The sequence below is a fragment of the Zootoca vivipara genome, chromosome 6 (assembly GCF_963506605.1).
Source record: "Zootoca vivipara chromosome 6, rZooViv1.1, whole genome shotgun sequence".
Lineage (NCBI taxonomy): Eukaryota > Metazoa > Chordata > Lepidosauria > Squamata > Lacertidae > Zootoca > Zootoca vivipara.
In genome coordinates, this window is record NC_083281.1 from 28,796,375 (window position 1) to 28,809,776 (window position 13,402).

The 13,402-nt window shown below is 46.9% G+C and overlaps 1 protein-coding gene across 1 annotated transcript; it reads left to right on the top strand.

Annotated features, from left to right (window-relative positions):
* The first annotated feature begins 5,612 nt into the window (after positions 1 to 5,612).
* LOC118086749 (kallikrein-11-like) lies at positions 5,613 to 12,573 on the top strand. Its single transcript, XM_035118741.1, has 4 exons — positions 5,613 to 5,749; positions 8,554 to 8,807; positions 11,508 to 11,653; positions 12,421 to 12,573. Exons 1-4 carry the CDS (start codon positions 5,613 to 5,615, stop codon positions 12,571 to 12,573), a joined length of 690 nt encoding a protein of 229 aa, XP_034974632.1.
* The last annotated feature ends 829 nt before the right edge of the window (positions 12,574 to 13,402 follow it).

The window sequence follows — 13,402 nt, forward strand, 5'->3', positions numbered from 1 at the left end:
GACTGGGACAATTGTTCCATGCATAAAGAGACTGTCACACAGTGTCCCAACACCAAGGAATTTGAACTTTAGCACCCAAATCATGAGTTTACACAAGCTCCAGGGCGAATCCAGGGTGCATGAGTCCCACAATTATTTATCATATTAAGATCAGCCTTCACAGACCTGGTGTGCTCCAGTTCCCATTAGCCCCAACTAATGTGTGGCTGCTGGTCCTGAGGCAGTATTGTTTTATTTATAACAATGCATGCAGAGAATAATGCAAGCAGAGACTCCTCTGGCAGGCAGCAAACACTCCTAGGTGGAATCTACACACATATAAAAAGACGCTGTGAAAATCCTTTATAAAAAAAAAGTTTTGAAAAATATATTGAATTTGCCATAGCTCGCTTTCGCCATGTAGTGTCACATTTATATATTGGACCATTGTTGTTGTTTAGTTGTGTCCGACTCTTCGTGACCCCATGGACCAGAGCACGCCAGGCACTCCTGTCTTCCACTGCCTCCCGCAGTTTAGTCAGACTCATGTTGGTGGCTTCGAGAACACTGTCCAACAATCTCGTCCCCTTCTCCTTCTGCCCTCCATCTTTCCCAACATCAGGGTCTTTTCCAGGGAGTCAAGTCTTCTCATGAGGTGGCCAAAGTATTGGAGCCTCAGCTTCACAATCTGTCCTTCCAGTGAGCACTCAGGGCTGATTTCCTTCAGAATGGATAGGTTTGATCTTCTTGCAGTCCATGGGACTCTCAAGAGTCTCCTCCAGCACCATGATTCAAAAGCATCAATTCTTTGGCGATCAGCCTTCTTTATAGTCCAGCTCTCACTATTGAGAGATTGCACCTTACAACACACTTAAAACATTTTATTTGCAGCTGTATAGCTGAGTCCCTAAGATGGATCAGATTCCTGGGCACTCAAAGAGCTTTCTCTTCAGTCGACTCTCAGCTCCCAACCCTCTGCAGGAGTGTGTGTGCTCCTTTCCAACATTAACATCAGTTCATTAAATTAAATTAACATTAAATGTTCATTAAATGAACATTAACAGCAGTTCATTAAATCCCTAGCTATTCATCACCTGGCCATTGATAGTAATCTAGATATTCAAATGTAAGAATATCTCCTGAAAACCCATGGCAGTGGCAAAGTTTTCTTTCCCTAAAATGGGCATGGGGAACCTCTGGCCCACAGGTCAAATGAGGACCACAAGACCACTTACCCCACCACACCCACCTGTCACTCACCTGGTGCCATCTGATGTCAACGGTGTGTCTAGTGAAGCCACAGAGGCAAAGGAACCACTGGGAACTTTAGAGTGTGCACTGCGCAAATTTATGATGGAATGTCAGGTCTATGTGATGTCACACGATGTCATGTGACTGACCCCATCCTACATGTTTGGTAATCTCTGAGGGCCGTGTTGCACATACCTGCTTGCATTGCCCATACCTGCTTGCCAGCCTTTTTAAAACAAATAAGCAGACCGTATTAGAACGCACAGAGAAATTAAACCATTATTAAGCACATTGACGCAAATAAGCCTTCATCCTTTTGCCACTCCCTTCCTTCCTCACCCTCTGTAGCCTCACACCCATTATTGGAATTTATTTAAATAAATAATGTAGTTTAGATTGTAAGATCCTCAAGGCAGGGACCCTGTCTTTCTTTGTCTCTGTAAAATGCCACGAACATAGTAATTATTTGAATCCTGGCACCAGCAGGCTTGGGCAGCGCAACAAGAACCCTCTGTTTACACTTGCACTCCTTTAAATAAGTGGTGGGGTGGGGTCTGAGAGTTGCCAGTTTAGTTACCCTCAATGTCTCCTGAATAGCATGACTCCAGGATAACCGGGGAAATTCAAAAGGGCAAATCGCAGCTGGCTAGGGCTGATGCAGAGCATTTCTGTTGCCACCACTCACAGACCTGTTTGCCCTCCACATCCCTGGCACTGATTATTTATACAAGGGGTAGGGGGTATTTTTCAGCCAGAGGTCCACCATTTCCTTCTGGGAAACCTCCCAGGGGCCACATTCCAGTAGTAGATGGGGTAGGAGGCAAAGGTGGGCATGGAGCAATGGATTTAAATTTTACCATAGTTCAGTATGCTTGTTTCTACACATGCGCATCCCTCTCTACCTTCCATCCAGGCAAGCATGATGATTATCGTAGTTCCAGGTTGCATTCTGCTTTGCTAAATGAGCAAAGTCAGCGGAAGGTGTGCTCTAGAGAGAGGGGGTGCAGCTTGGGAGGGCCACGTTTGACCCCCATTGAGCCTGAGGTCTCCCACCCCTGATTCATGCACACAATGCTTGGTGCAGCTCTATTGGACATGTCCGTGGGAATCCCATCTTCAATCTGCTTAGTTGTTCCCCATCACTTGGAATGCCATTGGTCAGAGTTGCCACCTGATCAGACGTTAAAATAGCCAGACTCGCTCTTCTGCATTTAACTGCCATGCAATTTGAGGAGACCAGGAATGGAAGCTTCCAACCTTAATTTGCGTTGTGGGATGTTGCCTGCCGCTCCATCCCTAGTCCCTGGTTCTCCCCAACACGCTTGGCGATTATTGGTTGTGCTCAACGTGAGGAAGAAGCAAATCAGCTGCTGCGTTTTCTCAACCGGTGCATGTTTGCAGCATGAGATCAGTGGCGTAACCCCACTTTGTGAGTTTGGCCAAGCAGCAGCGACACCCCAAATAAAAATGAGTCACCGTGCAGAATTGTCGAAACGAGCACAAGAGTTTTAATGATGGAGGGGGAGGTATCCCAGAGGTTCCACCACCTGCTTCATGCCCTTGACCTGCGCAGCTAGTTAAAAATCTAAGGAGTGTGTAGTTATGGAAGGAGGGACATGTTGGGCTTCCAAACAGTGCAATGGGCATTGGGCAGTGAAAGGGGCGGGGAGGAAAGTGAAGCTCTGCTCTGAATGGTTGCTTCTCTAACCCATTGCATGAGATCAGCCCAAGAGAACCTCTCTCCCCATCATCTGTTACCTGTGGATTCTGCTTCTGACCATCACAGCCTCCCTCAAAGCAAAATCCCAAATTGGGATCTCAGGTGACTTGACAGATTTACATCTTCTTTGAGCTGCTGTTTCAAGGTGGTGCTGGTGGGCATTTTGAGTGGCATGCTGGATCATGGCTGGGTGATCATGATTATGGGTGTGGTATTCATCTAAGTTTTGTTAAGTGTAGACCCTTTGAAATGAATGAAGCTAGGTTCCTAAATTTCAGCAACGGAACTATTCTGAGCAAAACCTAGTTGAATACCACCTTTTGAAGTTCGTGGGGGCCCATAACAAAATGTTGTGCATTTGCCTTAGGGAAGCCTTCAAACCTCTTGGTTCTTAGGCAGGAGTGGGGTGACGAGAGAGCGAGGGGATGGGTGGACCTTATCAAGCTATGTTTCTCTCCTTCCATTCTCCTTTTCCGGCCACCCCATTCCGTTCCCCCTCCCCAACTGTTAGTCAGCAGCCTGTGCCTACTGAGCATGCTCAGTCCTCACTAGGATTTCTTTAGTGTCTACCCTCTTAGATTTCCTCCTCCTAAAGTTTTTTTGTTGTACTTCTGCAAAAACTGGAGGTGTGACCTCCCCAACCTACTAATCTTCTGTGCGTGGTGGGTGGGGGTGGGCGGGCACTGTTCATGCTTGTTGGGGCTGATGGGAGTTGTAGTTCAGCAACATCTGGAGGGCCAAAGATTCCCCACAACCAGGGTACATTAAAAAATGGCACCCACAGCCTGAACATTGGAAACAGGAGGAGTGCTATTTGTTGTGTGTGTGTACTGTTGAATGAATAACAATATATGAAGGACTGCTTACGACATTCAATATATGAAGGACTGCTTATGACATTCAAGACATTCAATACAGGATCTCAAAGCAACTGTCTTATTACAGTTCAGAAATAGACTTGAAAGAGAAGTTGCTGAATTACAACTTATTACTAAACTGAAAACTATGGAGAGACCTGGTCTGAAAAGAGATATTGGATTCTTGTCTCATTACATATGCTAAAGCTATTTTTGGTCATCTGCACACTATCCCTTGCTTTTTCCTGTAGGACTAATTGCAGTCGTTAACGGTCGTCAATAGGTTTACCATACCCATTGAGTCAATCACCCATCTCCCACTACCCTTCTGAGAAAAACCCCACCCCACCCTCCCACTATATATAAGGTTCTGGTGACTTCTGTTTCAGTGTGTCTGAAGAAGTGTGCATGCACATGAAAGCTTATACCCAGAACAAATGTAGTTGGTCTCTAAGATGCCACTGGACATTTTTTTAAAATTTTAATTTATTTATTTCGTTTGCTTATGTATACTATGTGTTGTCGCTTAATGCAAGGCACTGGTGAGTTCAGCACAGCAAAAATGCACCAGTGGGGCTAATTTGGCATTGGTGCCTTTGAACCATGCTGACCCGAACCCTCCCTGTCCTGGTGTGCAGCAGCAAAAATGGATGACCAGAGGTCAGGTGGAGGAGGGCATCTAGAGGGCACTATATTGGCCACCCCTTTTGTACAGCCTTGTTCCCAAGCTGGCAATGACAGTTCTCCTTCAATCCTTCAGAAAGTTTCCAGAGTCTGTTGACCCAACAGCCTACTCTTGCTGCCTGTTCTGGTGATAGGCATGGAGCTTCTAGCAATGGCTGTACTTCTGGTCACAACAGGTAAGATCATGCATATGGGAGTCAGACCTGAAGAGCAGATACGCTTGTTTATTTATTTTTGAAAACTATATACAGCCTTACTTCCAAAAGGAATTCAAGATGGTTAATGCATGCTTCTCGGCTTGTGCATTCAGAGAGGGCAGATGAACAGGAAAGGGGAGCAAAGAGGAGACTGGCTGTAGCTTAGTGGTAGAGCATCGGCTTTGCAATCAGAAGGTCCCAAGTTCAATCCCCGGCATCTTCAGGTGACGTTGGGAGAGATCCTTCCTGGAAATCTTGGAGAACTGCTGTCAATTAGTGTAGATGGTGCTGACGTGACCAATGGTCTGTATATGACAGCTTCCAGTGTCTCTACTCCTTTGGGGATGAGCCATAGCTCAACAGCAGAATATCTGCTTTGCATGCAGAAGATCCCAGATTCATTCCCAAGCATAAGGCCACTGTGTTCTTAAGCAACAGGGCCTAGGGGCCTCTAAAGATGGGCAATGCCTGCTCTCTTCCTGGTGAGTTGCTCTTAGCAAGTGCCCAACAATGATTACCCACTGGTGCCGACCTGGACAAATGAGTACCATTTTTGATCATTATTGCTGATGGCTGGTGCCCTTTGGGCCTGGCTTGACAGAAGGGAGGAAGACCAATAGCGGGCGGCGCCAGAGCCAATAACAAAGAGAGCCAATTAATTCTAGTTTTGACTCCATCCTCCCCCTGCTGAGCTATACAGGGCAGCACTGAAACGGAGGGGGCGAGGGAGGCAAGCCATGCAGTGCCAGTCCCTGGATTTGGCACAAATAAGAAGACAGGCAGGGTAGATGGGTGTGTAGATGTGACCCTGCCTTGCTGCAGCACAGCTAAGAGAACATTGTTAGCTTTCCTCTGTTCCAAGCCCTTTGCTGTGACATCCCTGTCCATTTTTTTAAAATAGTGACTGCACAGAACGGACCCGGCATGCTCAGGGGTTTCCACTGCAACAAAAACTCCCAGCCCTGGACAGCAGCACTGTTTGATGGCTGGAAGTTCCACTGCACAGGGACTCTGATCAACAGCCAGTGGCTGGTCACCGCTGCTCAGTGCTTCACAAATCGGTATGTGTGACTGGGAGGCAGGGGCTGCATTCATTGCAAAGGACAACCTGGAGGCCTGTTATTGTGGAACTATGGCTCTGTCTGCGCTATACAGTCAAAGCTGCATCTTACCTCTTTGCACCGTCATCAGGGCTGAACCAGGACATTTTGCTGCCTGAAGCAAAACAGAAAACAGCCTCCTCCACCACCACCGCCACCATGCTCCCCTGCCACTGCCACTAATGACAATGACTCCTCCACTCTGCCACCTGAGGTGGCCCAAGGAAGCCCCTGTATGCTGAAGGTGGCAAGGGAGAAAAAAGAAGGCTGAAAAGGAGGCCAGTTGGGGGGAGGGCAGTGGTGGAAGAAGAGGCAGGGATGGATGAGTCATTGTCACTACTGGTGAAGGAGGAGGAGTCAGTGGCAGCAGGTGACACGCACAGGAGGCAGTGAGCACCATGCTCCTGGTGGGCCCAGATCTGCCATCCTTCTCAGCTGTCCCAAGCCTGCTACCAAGCATCATGGGCTGGACAGCCCTGGTTATAGCTCCCTCCAAAGAAACTGGGGAACTGTTCACCCACTCTGAGAATTGCAGCTCTCTTGGGGGGAATAGGGGCCTCCTACCAGCTCACAGCACCCTCAAGGAATGAGGCTTCCCAAGATTCTTTGGGGGGGGAAGCAATGGCTGTTTCAAGCAGTATCACTGAACTTCAAACGTATAGTGCAGATGGGGCCGTCAGTAAAGAAGGGGACCATGGCAGGTATTGAACCTGGTCTCGAGAATTAAGGAGAGCCCGAGAAATTCTGCTATTCAGAGATTCAGAACTGCTCTAGATGAGAGAGGGAAGGGTAGGTATTGAGGGGGGAGGGCTCAGTCATGGGGGCCAAATGCAGCTCTTCAGACCTCTCTGCCCTGCTCTTGGGCATCTCCCTAGGCCACAGCCCCTCTGCCAAGAACACACCTCTCACCAGCCCTGCTCCACACCCTCCTTGCATGCCTTTGCCTGGCTGGAATGTGTCCTTGAACTGTGATGTTGCTTCTTGCTTGTCTGGATGCAGGATGGAGAAAGGAATGCATCTATTGACTTTTGTGTAGCTGGAATGCAACCAAGTCTACAGAGGTTACACCCAGGGCTTTTTATCCAGCCAACGTTGTTGAGCTTTTTTGAGAACAGCTCACCCTGAAGAGTAAATGACACTCTTGGGGATCCCCATTTGTGCCATTCAGAGGTGAGGTGCTTGCCAGTCTTCAGTGGGTTTGCATTGGTGGCTGCTCTTGATAGAACCTTGTTTCCCCCTGAATACCCCAAGCATTGAGTCAATCTTGGGGTGCCCAGTAAGGAGTCACACTATTGGCCCACCTAGTTCATTACTGTCTACACTGACTGGCAGCAGCTCTCCAGGGTTTCAGCAGCAAATTTCTCCCATCCCTACCTGGAGATGCTGTGGATTGAACCTGGGACCATCTGCATGCGAAGCCAATGCTCTTCCATTGAGCTCTGGCCCTCCCCTTGTGCATCACTATGCTAGAAAGAGCTTCTCCTGCTCAATGCCTTTATCTCAGGCTGCTGTTTAAAGGTGTGCAGGAGCAGGATGGGGAGCAAATTTGGCCACCCTGCTTCAAAATGCCCTTTGAAGTGCCATGAAGCCCTTTGGGGAAAAAATTTATTGGCATGCCAAGAAGTCGTTTGCCTTGACTTGTCATTAATCACAAACAACTTGGGAGATTCCGGCTCACTGTCCTCTGGCTCAACTTAGCTCTTACACAATTTTCCAATGGCAAAGAGCCACGTTCTTCCCATGTCAGCTTTCCCCCAAAGTTGTGCTCTCCAGATGTCCCTGGCCTACAACTCCCACCATCCCCTGACCATTGGCCATGCTGATCAGGGCTATGGGTGTAAAAAGGCATAATTGTTCATTCTTCCCTGTATTAGTCCTTTTTCTGTTTAAGGCAGTTTGTCTGTTATTCAGCTTGCTGTCCACGGTGGCAAAACTACGTAACTTGTGCAATTTATTACATAAATCGCATTGCCATTGTATTATTCCGGCCCCATTCATTTCAGTGCCAATGAGGTGCAATGCAAATGGGAAGTGGGGTGTGTGTAAACAATCAAATAATTGCTTGTGGGCTTAAAGCAACAGCAAAAATGAATATTGGCAATTTCCCCTCCCATTACCGTTTTCGTCAGAATCCTCCGACATCCCTATCTGGGGTTGTTGGAAGTTGTAGCCCAACAACATATGGAGGGCACCAGCTTGGAGAAGGCTGCCAAAGGCAAAATCCAGAGTGGCCACTTAGATGACCTTAAAAGGGGATCAGACAAATTCGTGGCATGTTTAGAGGCAGACTTTGACCCTGGGGAAAGGAATGGATATAGCTAAACCAAATGTAGCGAGGGCAGCCTTGTGCTCTAAAACGAGGATGGGGAGTACTTTTCAGCCTGAGGGCCACATTCCTTTCTGGGCAATCATCCGAGGGCCACATGTCAGTGGTGGGTGAGACCCAGGAGCAGCACAGTCATTCGGGTGGGGTGAGGCTGCCACCTCTGGCAGTGGAAGCCCCTGAGGTGGCACCCTCGTGGGTGCCCCATCACTTCCCCCAGCAGTGGAGAAAACAGCCGAAATCAACACTGATTTCAGGAGAGATCTCGGGGATTTCTGGTGAGATCTTGGCCGAAACTGCCCAATATATTGTGGCCTGGGAAGATGGGCGTGACTGGAGAGAGGGTATGGTCTAGGGAGACTCCCAAGGGCCAGAGAGAGAGAGACCTGGAGGGCCACATACCTGCCTCTTTGTCCTTTACATCTGCTCCTTGTGCCCACAGTTTCTTCTATGTGACTCTCGGAGAAAACAGCCTGCTGAGCTTTGAAGGGACAGAGCAGCTGAAGATCGGAATCAAGGGTATCCGGCACCCCTTTTACAACAGCTTCAGCAAGGATAACGACATCATGTTGGTCAAACTCCTGACCCCCATCAGGTTGACCGACAGCGTCCGGCCACTTGCCTTGCCCAGCAACTGTGTTGATCCTGGCAGCTACTGTGTCGTCGCTGGATGGGGCACCCCCATTCTGCAGAAAGGTAGTGGGGGTTGGGGTGGGGAGTCGGAAGGAACCTAAGATGTGAACAGGGATGGGGGAGAACTCTGACTCAATTTGCTTTTAAAGGCGGACCTATCTGATTCAGATTTTCTGAAACAGTACACAAACCGAAACGCGGCAGTCTTTCAAAATTCGCAATTCTCTGAATTTTGCAATACAGCCAAGTAATGGGTGCAGAAATGTGTATATTAGCAGAAAGTCTGCTTGAAAATGCAGATATTAGGGAAAATAGCACACAAAAATGCATTGCATAATGACAGTTTGTTGTGTAAAAATGTGTACATTTGGCAAAATTGCATACAAAATGTGCTTATTAGGGGGGGGATGTGCAGTAAAATTAGGGTGAGGTTGAATCCCCATTGCTGATGAAGTGGGAGAAGCCTCTATCACTGCAATTTCTTATCTTCCTGGTGCACTATGCGGCAGAATCAACACCCTTCTTATTCCTTTTTTATTTGAAAACTTAACAAGCAAAGGAAAAAGAGAAAAAGTCAAATAAAATTAAAGAAGAAAGAGAGATTAATAATAATAATAATAATAATAATAATAATAATAATAACCATAGACCATGATCAGTTCACATTGTGGACACAGTGACCATCAGTATATGTATCTTAAATTAAACATATAATTTAATATAAGCCCTCCAGATGTCCGGATAGGTAGCCACACAACACTGATGCCCAGGGCTTTTTTTTCAGGGGGAACTTGTCAAAACTCAGTTTTGGCACCTCTCAGGTAGGTGCCATTGTGATTCTGAGAGAAAGAGGGAGGCATTCATGGTGAGTTCCGGCATCTCCTTTTCTAGAAAAACAGCACTGCTGATGCCTGTATGCAATATGGTCACATGCAGCCAGGACAGTGATGGTGCTCAGACCGTTGAGCAAAAGACAGTGGAATGCAGGTGGCGCTGTGGGTTAAAACACAGAGCCATGGGCTTGCCGATCAGAAGGTCGGCGGTTCGAATCCCCATGACGGGGCGAGCTCCCGTTGCTCGGTCCCTGCTCCTGCCAACCTAGCAGTTTGAAAGCACGTCAAAAGTGCAAGTAGATAAATAGGTACCGCTCCAGCGGGAAGGTAAACATTGTTTCCATGTGCTGCTCTGGTTCACCAGAAGCAGCTTTGTCATGCTGGCCACATGACCTGGAAGCTGTATGCCAGCTCCCTCGGCCAATAACGCGAGATGAGGACCGTAACCACAGAGTCGGTCACGACTGGACCTAATGGTCAGGGGTCCCTTTACCTTTACCTATGTATCCTTCCAGGTTTCAAATATAAGTATATTTGTCACCATAAGGGCTCACGGAAACCCCGCTTGTTGTACTACTATTAACCCCCATACTACAGGGATACAGTTTGAAAGTACATGAACACCTGCAAATATCAAGGATTTTGCCAATACTAAATCGATGTGACTAACAACTTCAGACCAAAAGGAATATATATCAATGTACAAACCCACTCCATATGCATCAAATAGACATTCCCAGCTTTACACCTCCTATGTTAAACAGTGCCCTCTTATACTCAAAATATTAATTCTTGCCACATCAATCTCACTTTCAGGTCCAAAGAAATATTTCGTATAGATCCTATAGCAACTTCCCATTGTTTAAGCCAGGCTTCCTCAAACTCGGCCCTCCAGATGTTTTGGGACTACAAATCCCATGATCCCTAGCTAGCAGGACCAGTGGTCTGGGATTATGGGAATTGTCAAAACATCTGGAGAGCTGAGTTTGAGGAAGCCTGGTTTAAACTGTATAATTTCTTATAATTCCCTGTTCCTCACTTCTCTAAGTTCCTCAACTTCTACCTCATCAAAATCCATTAAGCATCCATTAAGCAGCAGTTATAGGTTAGGTTTTCTGTAAGGATTAACATCCTAACATTCCCCAGCAGACTGAGAAAGAGGGCGCACGAGTCTGACATTGATCCCGGAGCAGAAGGTCATGAGAATGGGCAGTAGTGACAGTGACTGAAGGCATTTAGCTTGAGGTCTACAGATGTCAGAGAATTCAAATGGAAATGGAAATGGGAGCAGAAATGGCCAATGATTGCTGAGTCATTCCACATTCAGGCCAAAACTCAATCCGGCAAATACACTCGGTATTTGCTGCTGTGGTTGTTTTCAGTCCACAAATGACACACAATGGATTACTCCCCCCTCACACTTGCATTGTGTTTCCTTTGAATTGAAATGAATGGTGTGGAATACCGTGATAAATACATGATGAATTATGGATTGTCTCCAATGCTAGTCCTGCTCAGAGGAGACCTACTGAATTTAAGGGATATGATTAAGGACCATTGATTTCAAGGGGTCTGCTCTGAGTGAAAATTAGTTGGATTCACGCCTGTGTAGTTTATTCTGTGAAATTCTGCTGCAGACGAAATTCTGCTGAGATGAATAACATTGTGGTTTTTTTTGTTTTTTGTTGGAAGCTGCATTGCAGTGGAATGGAAACAGCACTGCATGCGACTAGCATGGGTTTGGAGTGGGAAACTATGCTTTCTTACACCTAGGAACCCGCCACAATCTCTGTGTGAATCAGCCCCATGAGAAAAGGCAAAAGTGTGTTGGCGGGGGTGGGGAATCCAGGAAATAATTAGAGTGTGAGATTTTCTTGCAGCATGTGAAATACCTGCTTCATCCATTCCTCTCTCACTTACCCCTGCTCAGGCCCATTAGAGTACCCACCAGACATCCTCTACTGCGGAAATATCACCACCCTGACTGACCAGGAATGTTTGGCTGCCTACCCCGCTATCCACTTGGGGCACATGCTATGTGCCACTGTGAAGATGGGTGGATCTGATTCCTGCCAGGTGAGCAAGGCCATTCCTACCACCCTCTCCCAGCCACTGCCACCCTAATGTTTGTGCCTCCTGATTTATTCCTAGAGTCTTTGATACTTACTTGCACATGGCTGACAACAGGAAGCATGGAGCCTAGGGCTGTTTACACAAAAATACTTTGTGTAAACGCGGGTGGCGCTGTGGGTTAAACCACAGAGCCTAGGGCTTGCCAATCAGAAGGTCGGCGGTTCGAATCCCCACAACGGGGTGAGCTCCCATTGCTCGGTCCCAGCTCCTGCCCACCTAGCAGTTCGAAAGCACGTCAAAGTGCAAGTAGATAAATAGGTACCACTCCGGCGGGAAGGTAAACAGCGTTTCCGTGTGCTGCTCTGGTTCACCAGAAGCGGCTTAGTCATGCTGGCCACATGACCCGGAAGCTGTACACCGGCTCCCTCAGCCAATAACATGAGATGAGTGCTGCAACTCCAGAGTCGGTCACGACTGGACCTGATGGTCAGGGGTCCCTTTACATTTACCTTACTTTTAAAACACATGGCTTCCGCCAAAGAATCCTGGAAACTGACGTTTCCCCCTCAAAAACCAACCGTTTCCAGCAATCTTAACAAACAACAGTTCCCAGGATTTCCCAGGATCATGGGTGATGAGATTAAGATCTGGCCTCCACCCCTGAAATGAGAGGTGAGGTGATCCTTTAGTCCCTGCAGGCCCAAGGCTTTATATCCTTGAATTGATGGATTCTTTTACTCCGTAACAGCATTTCTTCATTGTCCCCGCAGGGAGACCTTGGCTCACCCCTCGTCTGTGATAACACACTGCAAGGCATCACATCCTGGGGCTTTGAAAAATGCTCTGAGGTAGAAACCCCCAGCGTCTTTGTCAAGGTCTGCAACTACATTAATTGGCTGCGAGAGACAATGGCTTTGGCTTAACATCTCTGAGGAATTCCTCACTTGGAAGCTTTATAAATTACCTAATATACCAACACGAATGGAATCACAAGATTGTAGCTGTTATATAAGAGATTATTGTATCGAAATGGCATGTGATGGAAATTATTAAGATTTTGGAACGCAGAAAAAATGTTGAAGAATGAAGTCATCCAAGGTAGCATGCGGGGAGGCCAGTTTGTTTAAATTGTATAATTTGACATTGGGTAAAATTGATATTGTTATAATGAGCTGCTATTGGAACGATATCGGAAAATCAATAAAAAACTTATTTATTTGTTTGTTTATTTATTTTAAAAAGAGAAGTTGCCAAGTCTTATAAAGCCCACTGACCACAAGCCCTTTCTTTTGATTCATGTGGGTACAAATGATTTTGCCTGACACAGCCTTCAACAGATAGCAAGGGACTATGAGACTATGGAAGATGTGCAGAAGAGGGCAGCCAAGATGATAAAGGGTCTGGAAACCAAGCCTTATGAGGATAAGTTAAGGGAATTGGGGATGTTTAGCCTGGAAAAGAAACAGAGAGGAGATATGATGGCCATCTTCAAATATCTGAAGGGCTGTCACAAGGAAGATGGAGCATGCTTGTTTTCTCCAGCTTTGGCAGGTAGGGCTTGAACCAATGGCTTCAAGTTACAAGAAAGGAGATTCCGACTAAACATTGGGGGGGGGGACTTTCTACCACAGTAAGAGATATTCAGCAGTGGAACTGACTCCCATGTGAGGTGGTTGACTCTCCTCCCTTGGAGGTTTTTAAACAGAGGTTGGTTGGTCGTCTGTCATGGATGCTTTAGCTGAGATTCCTGCA

What these genes read in the sequence shown, in the direction of transcription:
- LOC118086749 (XM_035118741.1), top strand. Translation starts at nt 5,613, where the DNA reads ATGCTCAGGGGTTTCCACTGCAACAAAAACTCCCAGCCCTGGACAGCA. An exon ending in CACCCCCATTCTGCAGAAAG is followed by an intron (nt 8,808 to 11,507) that starts GTAGTGGGGGTT and finishes ACCCCTGCTCAG; the next exon opens with GCCCATTAGAGTACCCACCA. An exon ending in GTGGATCTGATTCCTGCCAG is followed by an intron (nt 11,654 to 12,420) that starts GTGAGCAAGGCC and finishes TTGTCCCCGCAG; the next exon opens with GGAGACCTTGGCTCACCCCT.